General features: G+C 46.6%; 1 protein-coding gene across 1 annotated transcript in view; it reads left to right on the forward strand.

Annotated features, from left to right (window-relative positions):
* Positions 1-838: 838 nt before the first annotated feature.
* susd6 (sushi domain containing 6) overlaps positions 839-21,561 on the forward strand; it is a 58,303-nt gene continuing 37,580 nt past the window's right edge. The window contains exons 1-2 of the mRNA XM_038784078.1: positions 839-1,290; positions 9,152-9,297. Coding sequence (XP_038640006.1) covers positions 9,195-9,297 — 103 coding nt within the window. The 5' untranslated portion in view covers positions 839-1,290; positions 9,152-9,194. The remainder of the gene's footprint in view (positions 1,291-9,151; positions 9,298-21,561) is intronic.

Here is a 21,561-nt window from a genome sequence, read left to right on the forward strand (position 1 = left end):
ACTGTCTGTGCGGAGTCTGCATGTCCTCCCCGTGTGTGCGTGGGTTTCCTCCGGGTGCTCCAGTTTCCTCCCACAGTCCAAAGATGTGCGGGTAAGGTGGATTGGCCGGGCTAAATTGCCCGTAGTGTCCTAAAAATTAAGGTTAAGGGGGTGGGGTTGTTGGGTTACGGGTATAGGGTGGATATGTGGGTTTGAGTAGGGTGATCATGGCTCGGCACAACATCGAGGGCCGAAGGGCCTGTTCTGTGCTGTACTGTTCTATGTTCTAAATGGTGACATTTGAAACAAATAAAAATCTGGAATTAAAACGATCACCATGAAAACCATTCTTGATTGTCCTAAAAAGCCATCTGGTTTTCTAATGTCCTTTAGGGAAGGACCTGGTCCAGATCCACAGGCAGACCCTTGGGGTAATTAGAACAATAAATGCTGACCCAGCTACCTCCCACAATAGAATAAAAAAAACCAGAAATGATATGGTCCAAACACAGCTCTGAAAGTGAGGACTAACAGTCTCATAAAGATGAGGTAGGAACCAATTTGTGTAGAGCAAGATCTCAAGGACATGAGATAATGGCCGGGTAAACTGGATGTGATGCTGGTTGAGGGATAAATATTGACTATATCACCTGGGAGAAACCCTCTATTGTTCTTTAAATAGGACCGTGCAATTTGACGTTTCAACTGAAAGGTGGCATCAGAGGCAGTGCAGCACTCCCTCAGTATGGCGCTGGGAGTGCCGGTCTGAGTTATGTGCTCTGGCGCGGAACTCGAATCCCGGAAGACAGAATGCGTAGGTCTGTTAATTAGGAGTGGTATAACCACCTCAAGCTGCCGTTTGAACTGAAATATACGTTGCTCTTTACTAGACAGATGACTGAAGCCCCATTGTGATAACCTCACTGTTGCAAACTGCCTGAGTGTCGCAGGCAGAAAATGTATTCCTCATAACTAAAAGAAAAGGAGGGTCTTGCCCCTTTAAGGATTGCAAACCCAAAACATGACCGATTTGACCCGGCCTCCTTATTGGTGGAAGTTGTGACGAGTGCAGTTGCTGAGAGATGTTTGGAGGAGGAAGTGAGCAGTGGAGGTGCGATTGGATACATTAGCGATCGGATATACGGCCCCTGCTCGGCTACACTGGCGGCCGGATACATTTTGGAATCCTGATACATTTTGCAATCGGATACACGACCCCATTCCCTGGGATAGAGACTCCTGTGCGTGTCTGGCAATGGATACAATGTGAATGTCGCTCTGAGCTGCAATCGGGCGATCGCTGTACTCGGGGGTAAGTTTCAACACTAGCCTTTCTTTGTCACTTTCAGCTCGGCCTGGCTTTGCTGGGACCTGGTCAGTTTCAGGCGGTCAAGAGCAATTCGGCCTGTCTCTGCGGGGACCTGGTCAGTTTCAGATGGTCAAGAGCAGTTCGGCCTGTCTCTGCGGGGACCTGGTCAGTTTCAGATGGTCAAGAGCAATTCGGCCTGTCTCTGCGGGGACCTGGTCAGTTTCAGATGGTCAAGAACAACTCGGCCTGTTTTTTTGCGAGGGACCTGGTCAGTTTCAGGTGGTCAACAGCAGCTAGGCCTGGTTCTGCGGGGACCTGGACAGTTGCAGGCGGTCAATAGCAGCTCGGCCAGACTTTTTATTTGGGGGGGGGGGCTGATCAGTTTCAGATGGTCAGATTGTCCTGTTTTTTGCGAGGGACCTGGTCAGTTTCAGATGGTCAATAGCAGCTAGGCCTGGCTTTGCGGGGACCTGGTCAGTTATAGGCGATCAGTAGCAGCTCAGCAGACTTTGGGGGACCTGGTCAGTTTCGGATGGGTCAATCTCAGCTCGGCCTGGCTCGGTTCTAGTTGCCAGCTCTATCTGTTGACTTTTCCAGATCGCTGCGACAGCTAGAGGAACTGGGTAGCGTGAATGAGGATCAACCGAGTTTGTCCTAGCATGATTGACCCGGGAAGCCTGTCACTGATGTTACTGCAGTTGTGTTGTTTAAGATCAAATAAATTAAAACTTTGGTCGACCTATATCATAATATTTCTACTTCACAGACATTTTTAAATGGCGATTGAGTGTTCACATTTCTGAAAGGAAATATTTGCTGCCAGATCAGATGCAACTCGTTTGTGCCTTTTATGCGTGAATGTTGAAATGATTTCCTCAGAACTTCAGGCGAACCTAGAAGAGGATCCAGTTACACAAGAGTTTGATAAACTCTTTTTAAAATTGCTATTGGCCTTTCGGTCTATACCGGAACAACCCTTGCGTTGGAAAACAATCCATGGTTAACCCTGATTCCCAAGGATATTATAGTGTCTGGGTCGCGTTTCCATTCTTTGTCCAGATCAACGCACACTCATTGGACAAAATGACAGATCTGTTTGGTTTACTAAATTCTGCTGATCGGCCCCGGGGTCATCCCGGAACTGGGAAAGGAATAGCTCGGCAGCAAATCTGGGAACTGGCAGCTGGGTGCAGTGGGTGTGACTTGTCTTGATGTGCGCCACCGCCACGGCCGTTTAACATTCACTTGTAACATTGCCTTCAACGGCCTGGATAACATGGGCTCCTTTTTGTACCAAAGTTTTAAACGTGGCTGTCACCGCCGGTGGAAAGTCAACAATTTAATCTAAATACCCCCCAAGCGATATGAAGTGCACCCACTCTCTCTTGGACTGTACGGCGCTGCCTGCCTGTCATAATGTGGAGGGTGTTGACCCATTTAAGCACAATGGACCAATGGTTCTGTTAAAATAGTGCCACATGAACAGACGAGGAACCGCCCACTCATCATCACAGCCATTTTCAGGTTAGGAGCTGGGCTGATTTCTAAGATGCAGAGATGGTTTAAAATAAAAACCAGGTCAAATTTTCAAAGCATATTCGGTCAGCCAGCTTTCAGTGTTGAAAGGGGGCACTTGTCAACAGTTCTCCGGGTAGGGTCGAGGAGGAGGCAGAAGGTTGCTTTTACAGTGTGTAACAGTTTTCACAACTTCAAGACATTGGCTTTGCAACCAGTGAAGTGCTGCTGGAGTGTGGTCACTGTTGTAATGTAGGAAACACAGCAGCCAATTTGCACACCGGAAACTCCCACAGACAGCAGATCCTATGTGCTTGCGGGCTGTTGGTCAAGGGCGGGAGGACCCCTGGGGAGTCCTCCCCTGGTGTTGGATATAGTGTTGTGGGGTCTTATGCATCTATGAAAATGAAAATCGCTTATTGTCACGAGTAGGCTTCAATGAAGTTACTGTGAAAAGCCCCTAGTCGCCACATTCCGGCGCCTGTCCGGGGAGGCTGGTACGGGAATCGAACCGTGCTGCTGGCCTGCTTGGTCTGCTTTAAAAGCCAGCGATTTAGCCTGGTGAGCTAAACCAGCCCCTTATTGAGAGGACAGCAGAGAACTCAGTTAAATGTCCCACTAGAAGGATAGCACTGCAGCACTCCCTCAATGCTGCACGAGAGGATGCACGCCTGGATTATAGGCTCAATTCACTGGGGTTGCGGACTGCAACCCATCATATTCTGACTTTGAGGTTAGAGTACTACTTACTGAGCCAAGGCTGGAGCCTCTCTGTAGATCTGTGGACAGCTCGGGTCATAAATTGGGTGTAAACTGTTCACCGGAATGCCAAGCGCATGAGGCTAAACGCTGGCAAAGATAAACTGGGAATTTAGGCTGCACTAGCTGATGGAACAAAGCTGATTGGCAAAGCTGCCTTCTCGTCTGCAATGTGTCTCTCTAATGTAGAGGATATCGCACTGAACAGACAATATGATATCTTGGATTGGAGGAAATGCTCTACGGTATGAGGAAGAATACTGTTTGGAGGAAAAAAATAAATTTTCTCTGCACAGCGGAGATTGTGAGCAGGAGAGTGTTTCAAATTCTGAAGGATGGGACAAAGTAGATAGATGGTTTCCAATAGCTGAGATGTCTCGAATAAGGGGCTGTGGCTATATAAGATTAAATATAAGGTGTTTGAAAGAAAAAGTGATGTTTTAAATTCTTTCAGATGGTGTAGGCGTCGCTGGCTAGGCCAGCATTTATTGCCCATTCCTAATTGCCCCCGAGAAGGTGGTGGTGAGCTGTCTTCTTTAACCGCTGCATCCGATGTGGTGTAGGTACACCCACAGAGCTGTTAGGGAGGGAGTTCCAGGATTTTGATCCAGTGACAGTGCAAGGACAGCGATATATTTCCAAGTCAGGGTGGTGAGTGACTTGGAGGGCAACCTCCAGGTGGTGGGGCTCCCAGGTATCTGCTGCTCTTGTCCTTCTCGATGGTTGTGGTGTAGGTTTGAAAGGTGCTTTTGAAGGAACCTTGGCCTGTTGCTACAGTACATCTGTAGATGGCACATGCTGCTGCCACTGTTCGTCGGTGCTGGAGAGAATGGATGTTGAAGGCGGTGGATGGGGTGCTAATCAAGCTGCTTTGTCCTGGATGGTGTCGAGCTTCTTGAGTGTTGTTGGAGCTGCACCCATCCAGGCAAGTGGAGAGTATTCCATTACACCCCGACTTGTGCCCGTAGATGGTGGACAGTTTTTGGGGAGTCAGGAGGTGAGTTACAAAGCTTCCAGATATACGAAGGAGAGATAGAAGGATTGAACAGCAGCTTGTGTGGGGCACAGGTATCTGATGGAGTGTATTGGCGGAATGGCCTGTTTCATCCATTAATTCTTTGTTTCATTTCATGTTCATGCATGAATGCTTTCCAGATGGAGTCAGTGTTTGGTATCAGAAGTCGAAACCCTAGTTGACGTCCTCCTCCTCTTTCCCCTGTCCCCACCCCCCCCCCCCCCCCCCCCCCCCTTCCACCATCAGCCGGGGACACTGGAACCATGTGCATGCCCAATCCACCAGAGGCCTCTGACAGTGTCAATAGTAGTGCCCCACCCCCGACATGGCTGACGTCATTGAACTCAGCAGCTGGTCAAACCTTCAGATCTTCAGAACAAGTATTGTGCAGTTATCGGTTCTCCACCACAGGGTATTCACCCACTGTGAAATCTGCGATCTTTCCAGTGAAGTTCGTTGTTGCACATCCCAGTAAAGTTTCTCAGCTGGCACCATTTTTGGGGGTGCGGTGAAGGTGCAGTCACATCGCTTATTTTTATGTTGCTCTCTTCTTGGCGCTAATTGTACTTGGCGAATGTTCCAATTTTGCATCCAACACACCCAAGGCAAGTATAGTGTGGGTTCACAATGGAGTAAAGCATCCTTTCATGCAGCACAGGTTAAATACAAAGTAAACCAGTAAAATAAAGTCACCATAGTCCCAGAGACCCTGAGGAGGAGAGCTGACTGGTGCAGATGTAACGTGAGGGTCACCACACCTGGAGCAAGGTTGAGAAGGTGGGCCTTTTATGAATAACTTCAGCTGGTACGAAATTGAACCCATGCTGTTGGCGTTACTCTGCATCACGAACCAGCTGACCAGCCAACTGAGCTAACCGGCCCATTCCCTTCAAAGGGAAAGCAGCCTGTGGTCATTTGGGGCTACGGCGCTTTGCAAAGTAAAGCACTGTCCCATCGAACGTTCCCAGGTTAGGTACAGTGTGGGTTCAGTCGCGCTGAACTCCATCCTGTCCCTGGATGCTTTTGCTGACAACTTGGCATCGATTTTTGCTGAATTGGGACTGTTTTGTCCAAGGGAGTCGCAGCACTAATAACGAGGTCAGACACCTTTCATGTGCAACCGCACCAACGATGATAAAGAGAAAGCTTTCAAAGTAACAATCTGCACTGGATTACAACCAAGGGTTTGGGGGGGAGGGGGGTTATTGTGGTGGGAACAGTGTTTATGCCTTCTGGTTGTTATTTTTATTTCAATTTTGTACTGTGGGAATCTCACAGAGGAACCCTACTCAACCTGTGTATGTATCAGTCGCGTTTGGACTCTTGTATTGGGGTTTTCCTAAATTCCGTTGGCGGATATTTTTGTGAAAGTGAGTTGTATTGCTTGGAGAAAGAAGTTGGATTATTTGTTCTGTAATTTCGAATCTTCCCAGCTGAACGTGAGTCGACTGGGCCGTGGGAAGCCTCTGAAAACGAGAAAGCAGAACAGACTGTTTCACTTCCAAGCAGTTACTCATACTTTGTGTAGGCTGCACTTATGCCCACGTCATATTTAATTGTGTCTTAATCACTGTGTGCGTCTCTCTCTCTCTGTTCCCAGTCCTTGCATGTTGCAATTTTTATTTCTGTCTCTGTGAAATCCTTCTTGAATTTTTGTCGGGAAGCTGTGAGTTCCACTGCAGATGAGGCTGTTTCCTGGAAACCATCTTTTTTTAAGCTGCCCTGCCTGTTTGTTCACATCTCTGTTTGATCTAGTGGCTGTGTTAAAGTAAGAAAGGGTTTTTAAAAATACTGCCTGTCACAACCTTATGATGTCCCAAAGAGTTTTATAGCCAAAGTATGTTTTTGAAGTAAGGTATGAAATGTGGCTGCCAGTTGGTGCGCAACCAGGCCCTACTACAAATGGTAATGACACACTGGTCAGATAATCTGTTGTTAATTTTAAATCTGAGATGGATTTCTGTTAAGCAAAAATAATAAGGGATATGGACCAAAGGCAGATATATGGAGTTAGGCCACAAATCAACCATGATCCCATTGATTGGCAGGACAGCCTCGAGAGGCTGAATGGCCTACTCCTGTTCCTATGGCCCAGTGATAGTTGAGGAATGAATATTGACCAGGCTATCTTGGAAAACTCTGCCTGCTGTTTGAATAGTGCCACAGGACCTTTTTATGCCTAACCTGAGAGGGCAGACGGGGGTTTCGGTTTAACATAACTCTTCCAAACAACAACACTCCCTCAGTAACACAGCTGAAGTGCCGAGATTATGTGTTGGGGAGGGCCTTGAACCCACGGCCTTTTGTGTATGTGAGAAGGACAATTCTACTTGAAGCACCAGAGAACAAGGGAAGTGGGGGGAGGCTCTGGAAAATTCCTTCAGGATTAATTTTAGAGATAAAGTTTCTCAATTGATACTTTGATTTCTAGGAATCCAGGGGGGTTGACCAACATTGACCCCGAGTGTTGTTTCAGTTCAGAACTTTGATCTGTGACAATAAGGATATAAGCCATAGAACCCATTTCAACAGTTGTTTTCTCATCCTGCTGCAGTGCGCTTGATATCTCGGAGGCAAACTGGGCAACAGTTAATTTGTTTTGGTGCTACCAACAAGATGCAGGAGCGATCAGGAAGTGAGCCTCAGGCTAGAAGCTAATCGAGCATATATTTTGAATATAGATACCCAGGAGTCTGTCTCCTTTCCCTCTCTGCAGTATCACCCTATACGATTCCTCGGGTAGCCTTCCCACCGGGCTCCTACCCACCCTGCCCTCTCCGCAGTGTTACAGTGGGATAGGTGAGTGATAGGCCTAAAGTGGTTCATGCTTCAATCGAGGCCCTTGAGTGGCAAATTAATGACTCACCCAGCCTCCATTTTCCCATTTGTGGGAGGGCTCCAGGGATAGGGGTGCAGCCCAGATAATGACCCTGCTTGGGCCTCGGGCAGAAAGTGAGGGAGGCAAGGGCTTCCAGCAACATCCTCTTTTAAACTTTGGGAAATCCCCACCTTCCCTCAGCCCCGCCCTCTACCAAGATCTGGTCCCTGTGGGTGGTCCTTCCCCCTGAACCACTGCCATAACGCCAGACCAAGGCAGGCCAGCAGCACGGTTCAATTCCCGTACCAGCCTCCCCGAACAGGCGCCGGAACGTGGCATCTAGGGGCTTTTCACAGTAACTTCATTTGAAGCCTACTCGTTCCAATAAGCAATTTTCATTTCATTTCATTTCTTCCAGTCCGCGCACTTAACCTGATCCTGGACTCCAGGATCTTAGACTCAGGGGATTGCTTGCAGTCCCAGTTCTGTCCACTGCAGTTTCTGGTGCTGCAGGGACTAGGCAGCTCTCCGAGTTGGGACTTTCTCTCAAGTAAGGGGTGGAAGTCCCATCTCCAGTCGATTATAGCTCTTTTGAACATTAAGTGACTGCGGGGCAGCCAGTGTCAACAGCCTTCTCCACTGACCTTTCGGATTGTAGGAAGCGAAAGCCTACCCTCCTAAAAGTCCAGGCCAAAGTCTTGTTCGGCCATTAGCTGCATCCGTTTCATCGCTGCAACCTAATGCAGCGATTTAAAATCCTCTGCCTCATCTTCACATCATGCTATAACCTTCCTCCAATTATACAGGATGGAGTCTGAAATGAAAAAGCAGCTGTTAATAATGGGATTGTTATGCAAGTCAAAGGAGGACATCCTTGTTGTCACAGATCAAAGCTCTTAGACTCAATGTAACGGAACAACAACGGTCAGTGTTGGGCTCCAGTTCTGGCTCTAATCTCTAACATTTTCATTCTCTCTATCCTCTCCTCCCTTTGCCCCATCATTGGCTGCAGTTCCTTCCATGGCCTCAGCCCTGAACCCTGCAACTCCCTCCCTGAAAGAGGTTTAGGAAGGGAATTCCAGAGATTGGCCTGTCTCTTTACGTTGGAGCTGCAACGTAAGTGCAACTTGCTGCTTTGGAGGGGATGCAGCGGAATAATTATGTTCACGTACGCAGTCTGTGCCTGAGATGTTGGTCCAGGGCTCCTCTACAGAGGGACTCTCGAAATCAGACCCATCTACAAGTTGATTGAACTGTGGCCCAGTGATTGTGTTCTTATCAGTGAGTCAGGGATGTTGTGGGTTTAAATCCCATTCCAGAGACTTGAACACTTCTTGTCAGCTGATGGTGGCACTGCAATCCCGAGAGAGTGCAGCACCATTGGAGATACCATCTTTTCAGATGAGACATTAAACCAAGGCTCTTGGGTGGAGGTAAAGAATGCCGGGCACCATTTTGAAGAAAAGCAAGGGAGTTCATGCTAATATTTGTTGCAAAGAGAGATAAAAGATTAAAGCAGATTATCTAGACATTATTAATTTGCTGTATCTTGAATTGGCTGTATGCAAATTGACTGCTATGCTTCTTGGCTTTTTACGAGTGACTGCACTTCATAAGTATTTAATTCACTTTGGGACATTCTATGATCATGAAGAGGAGTTTATAAATAAATGCAAATTCACACTTCCTTCTTTTGTCTTGGACTTACTGGCACACTAACCATTTCTGTTTTCTTTTCCCTCCCTTCCTGGCACAGTTTGAAACTTTTGGAGAACCGCCTTAGTCACTTGGGCTGGAAAATGTGCAATGGGATGGTTGGGCAGAAGAGCCACAGGCCACACCGAGTAACGTTGCTTCTGCTGGTGCTCCTCGCTTGCATCTTCAAAGGATTAGCATCGACTGGTAGGTTTTCGCATCCCGTTGTATTTTGGTGTCCTGGGCCGGGAGATCCATCCAGGTGTGACATATGGATCAAAACAGGAATCTGTATTTATATTGGAAATTGATCGTTGTGTTTTTCAATGATATCGCAGAGAGGGTTGACAGGGGTAATTTAGTTGATGTGGTGCACATGGGTTTCCAGAAGACAGTTCAGAAAGTACCACATGACAGGCTTGTCAGCAGTTTTGAAGCCCAAGGAGTAAAAGGGGTGTGAGATGGGCTGAGTGGAAACTCAGTAGCGATGAACGGTTGTTTTTCAGAGGGAAGGCAGGAATACAGTAGGGAGGTTCCCAGGAGTCGGTAATGGGATTACTGTTTTTCTCAATCTATATTAATGACCTAAATCTGGGTGTGTAGGGCACAATTTCAAAATTTACAGAAAATATAAAACTTGTGAGCTGTGAGGAGTATAGTGAAAGACTTCAAGAGGGCATGGCAAGGCTGGTGGAATGGGCATACGTGTGACAGATGAAGAGGATGTTGAGAAGTGATTCATTTTGGGAGGAGGAACGAGGATAGGCAATATAAAAAAGGTTACAATTCCAAAGGGGGTGCAGGAGCAGAGGGACCTCGGTGTATACTCTTCTGAGTATACCAATTAAACAAATTAACTAACAAACAGAATAACTAATTAACGTCCTCTTAAAGGGGCATGATAAAATAAAATAAAAACATTACCAGAAACTTAACAAATTGCATTAAAATTACATTTTGAGTAGAGTTAATGCACTGCAACCTCTGCGGTGCCCATCGGTCATGGAAGGCCGCAAGCATACAGGTGGAAACCCTGGGTGTATAAATGCACAAATAGTTGAAGGTACAGAATAGGTCGAGAAAGTGGTTCAAAAAGCATTGGTGGAAATGTTGAGAACCAGAGGACATGGATTTGAGGTGAATGCCTTTTGCCAATATGAGGAAAAACGTTTTGTACCCAGCGAGTGGTTGGAATACAGAATGCCCAGCCCGAGTGTGTGGCACAGGCTGATCCAGTTGTGGCTTTCAAAAGGGAATTAGTTAAATGAAGAAAACATTTTTCTTCATGGTTAAGGGTAAAAGATGAGGGAGTGGGGTAGTTGAGTCATTCTTGTGTGGTACCAGCACGTATATGATGGGCCAAATGGCCTCCTTCTGTGCTGTAAGCGTTCTAGGCTTGCAAAAAGCCCCAGTTTTTTTTTTCTGGTCATGTAGTCGGACCAAATTTGACATGGAGCCACATAAGGAGACAATTGAGGACAGGTAACCAAAAACCTGGTCAAAGAATAGGTTTGATGAGGGTTTTAAAGGAGATGAAAGAGAGAGACAGAAAGATTTAGGGACAGAATTCTAAGACAGGGCAGCTAAAAGCTCGCTTGCAATAGTAATAAAAACTGGGCTTGCGCAAGGGGGGAAAAATTGTAGGAGTGTTGAGATCTCAAAGGGTTGTGGGGCCGGAGGAGGGAGGAGTGAGGCCACGGCTGGATTTGAAAACTAGGTTGAGAATTTTTAAAATCCAGGCATTGCTAAACCAAGAGATGACGTGGGTCAGTAAGCAGAAGGTTAAGGGGTAACAGGACTTGTTATAGATAAGATACCGGCTGCAGAGCTTTGGATGAGCTTGTGAATGACCTGAACGATTAAATATCTCAGTCCCAGGAGCATTTCAAACTGCACTGCACATGATGTCACGTTATGAAGGGCTTCGAAAGAACTTGGGAGAAGAGCTGTAAAGTTGGGAAATCTTTAGCGATTTCAAAAGAATAGAATAATGTGGCTTGTTTCATGACGATTTGAATGTCATATTGTTTCATGGGACCCTCTGGTTGGGGTGCGCAGTGCCTCTGACTGCTTCCGGTGCAGCTTGGGGCATGCCAAATATTGCAAAGGGTACTGCACGGGAACACCCTTACCAGATTGTGATGTCTAACTGCCTTATTGGCTGATCTGTATTCACATTTGACAATCTGGTCCACTGGAGCCATTCCCTTATCATTCACCAAAGGACATGCCTCCAGCTGCATGAGGCTCTCAAAATTAGTGTAATTTAAAGGGCCAGGCGCCCAGGTGTAGGTAAAACTATTTAGGCTAACCTCTACTATTGCTATCTCTGGAAGCACAGGGCGGTGTTTTTCAAGGTGTTGTGTGTTCCTCGATTTGCCAACGAGTGTTGGTCATTCTCGCTGTGTATGATTTTGATAATTCTACCCACTTTTTGAATCTGTAACGTATTTGGAATTTTTTCCTTAACCACTTTTGAATGGTTGGGTTTGTATTTCTGTTATTTGGAATGATTTACAAGAAAGCTATTGTTAGTGATGAAACAAAATTATTTTCTGACTAAGTTCCTTTGAGCCTGGAGCTGAAGTTGCTGTGTGAGCCTTAATGGCCACAATATAATTAGGTACTTTAAAAAGAAATCAGTTTGAATGAATGACTAAAAACATTGTGAAATTAATAAGACATTTTATCTTTAAACAACAATGTATTGCTTTAATTGATCTGTACCAGAGGGGAACCCTTAGTTTCTGATATTGGTGAGGCTGAAGTTAAAATGTGTTGACAAGAGAATGCAACTTTATTCATGGCTTTCCTGTATCTGGAAGGCCATTTGTTTGTAATGGCATGCACGTCTCTGGGATATCTTTTCATGGGTTTCCTCCGGGTGCTCCGGTTTCCTCCCACAGTCCAAAGACATGCAGGTTAGGTGGACTGGCCATGCTAAATTGCCCTTAATGTCCAAAAAGGTTAGGAGGGGTTATTGGGTTATGCGGATAGGGTGGAAGTGAGGGCTTAAGTGGGTCGGTGCAGATTTGATGGGCTGAATGGCCTTCTGCACTGTATGTTCTATGTATAAGGAAGTACAAAATGGAGCTGTGGCTCAGCTTATGACCCATAAAGCAGAGGTTGCAGGGGGTGGCACAAGATGACTTGCATTTTGTAGCCAATAGGAGGAGTGAATTTGGACTCCTCTCCGAAAATAGTGACTGAGGGATAAACTTAGAGAATCAGTATCTTTGTTGGCACAGTGATACCATGGCTTCTGGGGTATGATTGTTCTGGACATAGTTCAGAGAGAGAGTAACATTGGCTGCACCATGAGCACCTGGGGATTTTGAGAGGTGCTATGTTTTCTTCACTGCTTCTTGTTAAGTAAATAAAAAATCTAGTTTAATAAATTCTACCTGATTCATCAATACCAGTTATTTTCAACCATGTAGGTTAAGCACAACTGAGCACCCTGGTGCTAGAAATAATACAGTTCTGACCTTCAGAGTTTTTTCATTAGATTGGTTTTATACCTTGAAACCTTAATTCTGACAGCTGGGAGGCCAACATATTTGGTGGGGTCCACACAATAGCTACAAAAGGCACAGGGGCTGCAGTTGCAGTGCCCTTGGGTCTGCCACTCGGATGGAGGGATGGGGCAGGGGCAGGCTGAGAGGCCAAACTCCGCATGATACCTTCCGCCAAGTTAGAGCTGGACTCCTCTGTTTTCAGTGACCACGCATGAATGCTATCAGGCATGCAGCTTCTCAGTTGCAAGTCCGTCGGCGTTAACTCGTACGCTGGCCCATCGATGACTCGCAACCATTCTGCTCACATCCTGGCATTTCTGGGTGAACGTGTCCTGCAAGATAAGAGGGCGAAATGTCAATGATTGTGTTGCACTGTGCTGGGATGAGGTGTCTGCCATATCTGACCAGCTGGAGTAATGTTGGAGCTAGATGTGAGGCTGGCATTACTGGAATGTGTGTGAGGCTAAGGTGGAGTATCTAAGTGTTAGGCCCGCATCCTGAGAACCAGTGAGTATTCTGCAGGATTGATTTGGTGAAACAGTAGGTGTGAGGGCCATTTGATAATTCATTCGCTGTCCTTGATCATCTGCAGGTCGTTAGGTTTCTTCCAACTCTGCTGCCAGGTGCCTGGGTTCAGATTCCTTGCATTAGGTTCCCTGCCACTTGCTTCCTTTTTCCTTCAGACACTGTTCTTTGAGAGCCTTCTGTTTATTCCCACCATCACGATTGTGGGCAAATGACCACTTTCTTCCTGTCCACCTCTATGACTAAAGCCTCCAGCACTCTCTCAGTGAACCACTGCTCCCTGGCCCGTTGTGGTCAGCTCCTACATGCTGTCAGTGTCAGTAACTTCCACTAAATGCAGTTCCCCTTGAAGCTGGACAGTCTGCATTAAGAAGAGCAGGCCGCCTCCAGCATACGCTATCAACGCAAGTTGCTCAGCCACCTGCGGAGTGCTGAGGCAGCCATTAGCACAGGCCTCACTCTGACCAAGGCTCCAACTGGGTAAATGAGGAGACAGCATCAAGTTTACACGTTTCCTGCTTTAATGCAATGGGTGCAAGCCTGTGGTGAACCACAACCCTGAAAATGGGCCATTACAAATATTTAGTGCATGAGGTTTCAATTTGTGGGGAAGTTGAAAACTTAGGGATCATGACTATAAGATTTGGGGTTATTGTCACGTGCACTGAGGTACAGTGAAAAGTAATGTTTTGCGTTCAGTGCAGACAGATCGTTCCATACATGAAAAAACATAGGACATACGATAGATGCACAATGAAAAGACATAGATAGCGGGTGAAGCATACCGAGTGCAGTACTGTTCAGTAGAGAAGTGCGTAAAGTGATCAGTTCAGTCCATAAGAAGGTCAGTCAGGAGTCTGGTAACGGCAGGGAAGAAGCTGTTTTTGAACCTATTAGTGTGTGTTCTCAGACTTTTGTATCCTGTCTGATGGAAGAGGTTGGAAGAGAGAATAACCTGGGTGGAAGGGGTCATTGTTCATGCTGCCCGCTTTCCCAAGGCCGTTGTAAGTGTAGACAGTCAATGGATTTGCGGTAGGTTTGCGTGATCGACTGGGCAGTGTTCACAACTCTCTGTAGTTACTTACGGTCTTGGGCTGAGCAGTTGCCAAACCAGACTGTGGTGCAGCCAGATAGGATGCTTTCTATGGTGCATCTATAACGATTAATACGAGTCAATGTGGACACGCTGAATTTCCTTAGTTTCCTGAGGAGGTATAGGCACTGTTATGCTTTCCTGGCCGTATCATCGACGTGGGTGGACCAGGAAAGATTGTTGGTGATGTGCACACCTAGGAATTTGAAGCTGTCAACCATCTCCACCTCAGCACCATTGATACAGACAGGGATATGTATGATATTTTGTTCCCTGAAGTCAATGACCAGCTCTTTAGTTTTGCTGACGTTGAGGGAGAGATTGTTGTTGTTACACCATGCCACTAGGTTCTCTATCTCCCTCCTGTACTATGACTCATCGTTGTTTTAGATCTGACCCACTACGGTTATGTCATCAGAAAACTTGTACATGGAGTTTTGCCACGCAGTATAGTAGGGGGCTAAGTACGCAGCCTTTGGGGGGCTCCGGTATTGAGGACTATCATGGAGGAGGTGTTGCTGTTTATCCTTACTGATTGTGGTCTCTGGGTCAAAACGTCGAGGATCCAGTTGCAAAGGGAGGAGCCAAGTCCTAGGTTTTGGATGCTGGAATCTGAAACCAATAAGAAAATGCTGGAAAATCTCAGCAGGTCGGGCAGCATCTGTAGGGAGAGAAAGAGCTAACGTTTCGAGTCCAGATGACCTTTGACAAAGCTTTCCTCTCCTGCGACCTCTCGCGGTTCATGGGAGGAAATAATTGTGCTGATTTGTCAGCTGGCCTGATGGTCAATTTGGACCACTGGTAAGGAGGACTGGATTGGCGTGCTAGCCAAGAAATCTGGCCCAAATGCAAGCGAACGAGAGAGGAAAAAAAAGGAAGCAATTGACGTGAGGAGGGCCTCAATTAATTGGGAATCCCAGTTCATTTAAAGGTGAACATTTGTGCAGGGCTAGAGCCTTCAGAAACAACAGAGGCTGAGATGCTAGGCCAAGCTTTGGGTGTGTTACCCTCGAAAAGCAGCAAAAGCTGACTGATCAAGTCCCAACATCTCTCGGCTTCAGAGAGAACCACGTGAGAACAAATAATTAGGAGCAGGCTTTGGGGTATGTGCCAGGATTGTTTCACTTTTATCCGAGGAATTTCCCCTCCTTTTCAGTTCTACGCCCAGACCCTCAATATCCCTCTTCTTCTCTTCCCTCAGCCCTGATCTATCCGTGTCCTGTTCCGATGGAAGAAATTGCGCGCCTCACAAAGGTGATAATTCACATCCGTGTGATTTGATTCTCTCAGTCATTGAAGAACAGACGGGACAGTTTATGTGAACATGTTGGCCGCAGCTGGCATGAAACTGGCATTGTTGAGAATGCACGGGAGAGTCGGGTCTCTCTATCGGGTAGCTGTGACAGATTGTACGGCTGGGAGATGGGGCTGGTCTACAGGAGACCTGCCTCTACCTGAAGGCCGACGCGTGCAGGCCCTTGTCATGGCTTGTTTGCGCCTGCTCACGGCACCGAGGGGTTTCACTGAGCCCGGCGCTTATTTACATAAACTCTCAACACTGGGTCATTCTCTCAGTGGGAAGTTTTTTTTGCGGGCGGGGGGTGGGAGGCAGCGGGCTGTTCCTCATTCCTAGACTCTTGTGAAAGGCCTTGCAGTGATGCTGTCACACAGGGCGGGGGATGGGGAAGGAGAGCAGCATCACCTAGCCCCTACTCCAAGCTGCACTTGTCATGTCGATACCGAGGTCTCATCTGTCCTAAATACCAGATTTTTACTTCAGAGGACGGGCCGGGCTGCCGTTGCTAGGAGACAGGTTGCACAATGAACCTGTTTATCATTGCAGGCATCTTGTACTGCGGTCTGTCATCACAGGAGCAACCCATCAGGCCACCTGACTCCCTGTGCAAATGTTCCGCATTCTCCCTTGTCATAATGCTGCCTATTTATAGAGAGCAGCAACTTGGCATCAGGAACCTTTAACGCTTTCTAAGCTGAGCAGATTTGCTGCCATCCCAGCCTGTCACTATGGAGTGTTAGGTTGCAAACTCTGGCTGACTCCATTGCTGAACCTCACGCTTCAACTGGCGTTCACCCAACATATCTACCCTCCCATCACATTGTCTTCCCAGGCCAACTGCAAATCAAAAAAAGCCTCCTCATTACCCAGTTGGCAGATGAGGGTCAAACAACCTTTTATTTCCTCCTCCGCCCCGCCATCAACAAAGAAAATCTACTAATAAATACATTTATTTGACGGCAATTCTACATTGGCCGGACAGTGTCCTGAAGGTTAGTTTTGAATTCCCAGAGGTGCCAGGCCACGTTTGGAGACTTCTCAATCCTAATCTTTCCTCACCCACTTTGTAGGTTACTGTTTTTAGAAAGATTTGGTCTTGCCTAGTTGGTGGCTTTTAGTTGGAGCTGTGTCAGTTAACTCTTTCAGAATGTTGCCGGGTAAAGAGTTTGATCAAGCTGAGCAGATACTCCGTGGACCATTCAGCACCACTGGCATTAGGTTAAGAAAATCAAAGACTTGCATTAATTAAATGTTTCCTTCCAATTAAGGGGCAATTTAGCGTGGCCAATCCACCCACCCTGCACATCTTTGGATTGTGGGGGTGAGACCCACGCAGACACGAGGAAAATGTGCAAACTCCACACCAACAAGTGAGCCGTGGCCGGGATCGAACTCGGGCCCTCAGTACCATGAGGCAGCAGTGCTAACCACGGCACCACCGTGCTGCTCCTGCTATCCACATTTCTGAACTACTTTTGAAATGCATTCACTGTTGTCATGCAGGAAAATGCAGCTGTCAATTTGTGGACAGCAAGCACCCACAAACAGCAATGAGAGGATGACCAGCTTTAGTGTTGTGGGCCGACGGGTGAATTTTGGCCAAGGCTCCATTGGCCTTGAAAGTAGAATCTTGTAGATTCTTTCATATCCACTTGCCTTGGTGTAACGGCTCACCCAAATGACAGCACCGCCAACAGTGCAGCACCCCCTCCATCCTGCACTGAGTGTCGGCTGGGATTATGGGCTCATGTTTCTGGAGTGGGACATGAACCCACTATTTGCCCATTGACTATTATGACTCTGAAGCAAGAGTGCTACCAGTGGGGCGACAGCTGACACTCAACAGATTGAGGTGCGTTGCAAAATCCTTCTTGAACAAACAGAAACCCTAAAGGTAGGGGCAGATATTTCTGCGAATTGCATTGGACACTCTTCAGTGTGGTAATGGTTTTCCAGTGACCAAGTTGATAAGTAATTAGAATAAGAGGTCTCCCATTGGCCGTGCAGAGTGACCTCAAGTTCTGCAAGTTTAACACCCATGTAGTGTATCAATCAATTAAAAACAATTGCCATTCAGTTGCAGTGTCTATTTGTTGTTTCTTTAGCGAGCTCTGCTTTGAGTTGAACTCTGACCCTGAATAAGCCCCGCCTTTGTCAAATATTACTTTGTCTTATGAGGCGAAAGATTAAGGTTATTGAACCCTGTTTTTTATTTTTGTGGCGACCGTGAGGGATTGGCGTATAACCTCACTGAAACTTAGTAAGAGAAGACTGACTGGGTCAGTTATGCTAAAATTAAGGGAACAGAGAACACAGGTTTAAATAAGAAAATTATGAATGAGGAAGGAAGGTTCCAGAATGAAGGAATTGCGTACGGTGTTAGAAGCCAAATATTAATTGGTTCAAAAGGGTGAATATCTGAATGAATATATTGCAGGTTATGGTGCAATATGTCTCTGGGCTCAGTAGCCTTTTCCTGTTGATTTCTTACCTTGCATACATGTTTTACATAGATACATACATACAGTGCAGAAGGAGGCCACTCGGCCCATCGAGTCTGCACCGACCCATTAAGCCCTCACTTCTACCCTATCCCCGTAACCCAATAACGGCTCTTAACCTTTTTTTTGGTCACTAAGGGCAATTTATCATGGCCAATACATCTAACCTGCACGTCTTTGGACTGTGGGAGGAAACCGGAGCACCCGGAGGAAACCCACGCAGACATGGGGAGAACGTGCAAACTGCGCACAGACAGTGCACCAGCGGGTAATCGAACCTGGGACCCTGGCGCTGTGAAGCCACAGTGCTATTCACTTGTGCTGTCATGGAGCACAGCAGGAGGCCAGGCAGTCTACTGTACCAGTGCTGGCACTTTAACAGAGCTCATCAGTCCCTCTTTCCCAGAGCTGGTCAGGCTTTGTCCTCTTCCAGACCCTCCCATCAGGCAGAAGGTACAGAAGTCTGAAGATCCGCACATCCAGACATAGGAACAGCTTCTTCCCCACAGCTACAAGACTCCTCAGCGACTTTCCCTCAGACTGATTTGTCCCTGTAAGAACACTATCCATGTCGCCTTATGCAGCTCTTGCTCATGTATTTGCTTTGTTTGACCCTTGTTCCATACTGTAATCAATTACTTATTTGTTAGTGTACTTTGTTGATTATTATTTTTGTCTACTGTGTACATTCTCTTGGCCGCAGAAAAGCACTTTTCACTGTATTTCGGTACATGTGACAAATCATTAACCGATCAAATCAAAACTAGCACCGTCATGAACTGGTTCAAAGTAAATTATTGTGATCAAAAAATAGACTGTTGATACTTTACCTGGATGCAAATGAAGACTACAGCTCAGAGACCAGGCAGCTAGCAACATTGGTTACAGACTTATAACTAATTTACAGACAATGGTGTGATTATTGATGCTTGAATACCAATCATTGTTTGTTACACTGGAGAACAAGGTCCCTGGCATTTTAAAAAAACCAATCTGCTTGGAATACAAGTCCTCACCAATCATAATACTTCCACCTTGTAACATGGTCTCTGCCTCAGCCACTTCACAAATACCCTCATCCATGTGTCTTGTTCCCACCAAACTTGACTTTTTGCAATGCATTCCTGCATGACCTCTCAACTTCCACCCTCCCTAAACCTGAGCAGATCCAAGACTCCACTGCCCATTTCTTGACTCGTACCAAGTCCCATTCACCCATTACCCCGTGCCCCTGTCCAACAATACTCAATTTTAAAATGTGTGTCCTTGAATTTGAATGACTTCATGGCATTACCCATCTTTATCGCTGCAACTTCCTCCAGCCCTACAACCCTCCTCCGATTTCTGCGTTCCACTAGTTCTGGCCTTTTGCACGACCATGGCTCCCTGTGCCCCACCAGCCACGTCTTTAACAACCTTGGCCCCAAACTCTGGAGTTTGTCGACATGGACTGCAGTGGTTCAAGAAGGTGGCTCATCACCACCTTCTCAAGGGCAATTAGGGATGGGCAAAAAATGTTGGCCTAACTAGCACAGCTCACACCCTGTAAAATATATATTTTAAACTATTTTTTTAACTCTATTTCTCTACCTCCCTTTCCCCTCTAAGACACTGCACAAAACTACCACTTTGACCAGAGTTTTGATCAGCTCTCTGAATAGCTTTAGTAGTTTCGAGTCAAGTGTTTGTAACACTCGTGCCTCGGGATGTTTTACTTTATTAAAGTGAATATGTGAATGTGAGTTGTTGTTGACCGAGAATGGAAGCTTACTGCAAACTTTCAATAACAAAATGGGGTGGGGGAGGGGGTTGTGGTGATGGAATCCGTGCAATGTTTAGACTTTTGAGAGCTTAACAACAGATATCTGCAAGGCTTGTCTGAAGCTGTAGGTTTGGGCGTTGACAGGAAACTGTGGCTCTTGACATAGTAACACATTGCAGCTGAGCGATGCTGATATGCAGCTGGGACCGAGAGGGTTGTGTTGTTCTGGGTGAAGATGGGAGTGACAGTACAGGTATCACATGACAGTACAGGCTAGTCCACCGATACTTGATTTTTAAAAAAAAATTTAAATACTCACAGAATGTTGGAGCATCCACACATCAGCGGTTCACGAAGGGCGACACGGCACCACCGTCTCGAGGGCAGTGAGGGTTGGACAATAAATACTGGCCTTGCCTGTGATGCCAGCAGCCAAGAATGAATTAAACAAAATGGCTGCTAGGATGGAGAAAGTCAGAGTCCTCGCTCAAGGCCTCGCTTCTTGCAAGACCTCACTTGGAACAAGGGTTTTAACCCATGGCTGGCTCCTCTTGGGCGAAGGATGGAGAATCTTTTCCAATACATGCACAGCACAAAACCTGGCCAATCGGCCCGACGGATCCAGGCTGGTGGTTATGCTCCACACAAATCTCCTTCCATCTTCCTTCATCTAACCCCATCAGCATAACCTCTGTTCCTTTCTCCCTTATCCAGCTTCCTTCTACCACCTGGGGTCATTGAGTGGACCGGCGTAAATGCATTTGGGTAAACACACGAGAGAGAAAGGAGTACAAAAATATGCCGATTGGGTCTGGTGAAGGGACTACTGAAGGGGGTGGGGGGAGGGGGGGGGGGGGGGGGGGGGAAGAGTCTTGTGTGGGACATAAACACCAGCATAGACCCAATACAATGATTTGTGTGGTTTTCTGCTGTAACGCCCATCTATGCTATTCCCTCAATCACTTCATGTGGCCGTGATTTCCACATCCTAACCGGTCTGTAAAAAGAAGTTCCACCTGAATTCCTTGTTGGATATATCAGTGACTAATAATAATAATCTTTATTGTCACAAGTAGGCGTACATTGATACTGCAATGAAGCTACTATGAAAATCCCCTAGTCGCCACATTCCGGTGCATGTTCGGGTACACAGAGGGAGAATTTAGAATGTCCAAATTAAAGAAAAGCACGTCTTTCGGTACTTGTTTGGGGCTGGTTTGGCACAGGGCTAAAGAGCTGGATTTTAAAGCAGACCCAAGGCAGGCCAGCAGCACGGTTCAATTCCTGTACCAGCCTCCCCGAACTGGTGCCGGAATGTGGTGACTAGGGGCTTTTCACAGTAACTTCATATGAAGCCTACTTGTGACAATAAGCATTTTCATTTCATTTCATTTCACTTGTGGGAGGAAACCGAAGCACCCGGAGGAAACCCAAGCAGACACTGGGAGATTGTGCAGACTCTGCACAGACAGTGACCCAAGCCGGAATCGAACCTGGGACCCTGGCACTGTCAAGCAATCATGCTAACCATCATACTGGCGTGCCGCCCATACTATCTCCGATGCGTGGAAGTTCTGATTTAACCAACATCCTCTATGAATGTAAAATCTGTTCCCAGCTTTATACTTCTGTAGTTAGCAGTCTGGCCAATTTTGTTCATTTAATTTGGCAAAGAAGTAACACGTCTGGTATCAGCTCATCGCTGGAGGGAGATTGAAACCATTAGTTGGAGCCTGTTTGTAAATAAGCTGATGCCAATACCTGGGCTAAAGCTA

This window comes from Scyliorhinus canicula, chromosome 2 (assembly GCF_902713615.1).
Source record: "Scyliorhinus canicula chromosome 2, sScyCan1.1, whole genome shotgun sequence".
NCBI lineage: Eukaryota > Metazoa > Chordata > Chondrichthyes > Carcharhiniformes > Scyliorhinidae > Scyliorhinus > Scyliorhinus canicula.